At 59.5% G+C, this 390-nt stretch overlaps 1 protein-coding gene across 1 annotated transcript in view; it reads right to left on the bottom strand.

The window, feature by feature from the left end:
• The window catches only part of LOC119586370, a gene marked incomplete in the record, with an annotated part of 38,470 nt that overhangs the window by 1,421 nt on the left and 36,659 nt on the right, over positions 1-390 (bottom strand). The window contains 1 exon segment of the mRNA XM_037935081.1: positions 1-128. Coding sequence (XP_037791009.1) covers positions 1-128 — 128 coding nt within the window.

Genomic DNA, 390 nt, shown 5'->3' with positions numbered 1-390 from the left:
CACTTGGGCGGGGCCGGAGGGGGGCCCTGGGGGAAGAGCGAGTCGTAGGAAGGAGGCAGGTCCGCCGCGGCCCAAGGGGAGGTCCTCTGGGTGTAGGAGCCCGGCCCAGGGTTGCACACCACGCGAACCTGGAAATGTGAACACTCAGATCTTTACACGGGAGGTTAAATGGTGCCACCGGGAGGGCCCTGAGACGCCATGAGGGGAGGGGATCGCTTGCGGGGACACAGATTCGCCTGCTGTGAGTGCCTGCCAATGACACGTCGGCGAGGCTGCCAAGACATATGCTCAGGAGAACGGCAGATTGTTCACCAGGTCAGCTGTCTCTCACCGTGTGTCTCATCGGCATTGTACATCGTCATTTGACACGAAAGATAAATAATGATAGAT

The sequence above is a fragment of the Penaeus monodon genome, chromosome 21, assembly GCF_015228065.2.
Source record: "Penaeus monodon isolate SGIC_2016 chromosome 21, NSTDA_Pmon_1, whole genome shotgun sequence".
Taxonomy (NCBI): Eukaryota; Metazoa; Arthropoda; class Malacostraca; order Decapoda; family Penaeidae; genus Penaeus; species Penaeus monodon.
Note: the sequence above shows the minus strand (reverse complement) of the source record. Positions and strands in the feature narration are given on the sequence as shown.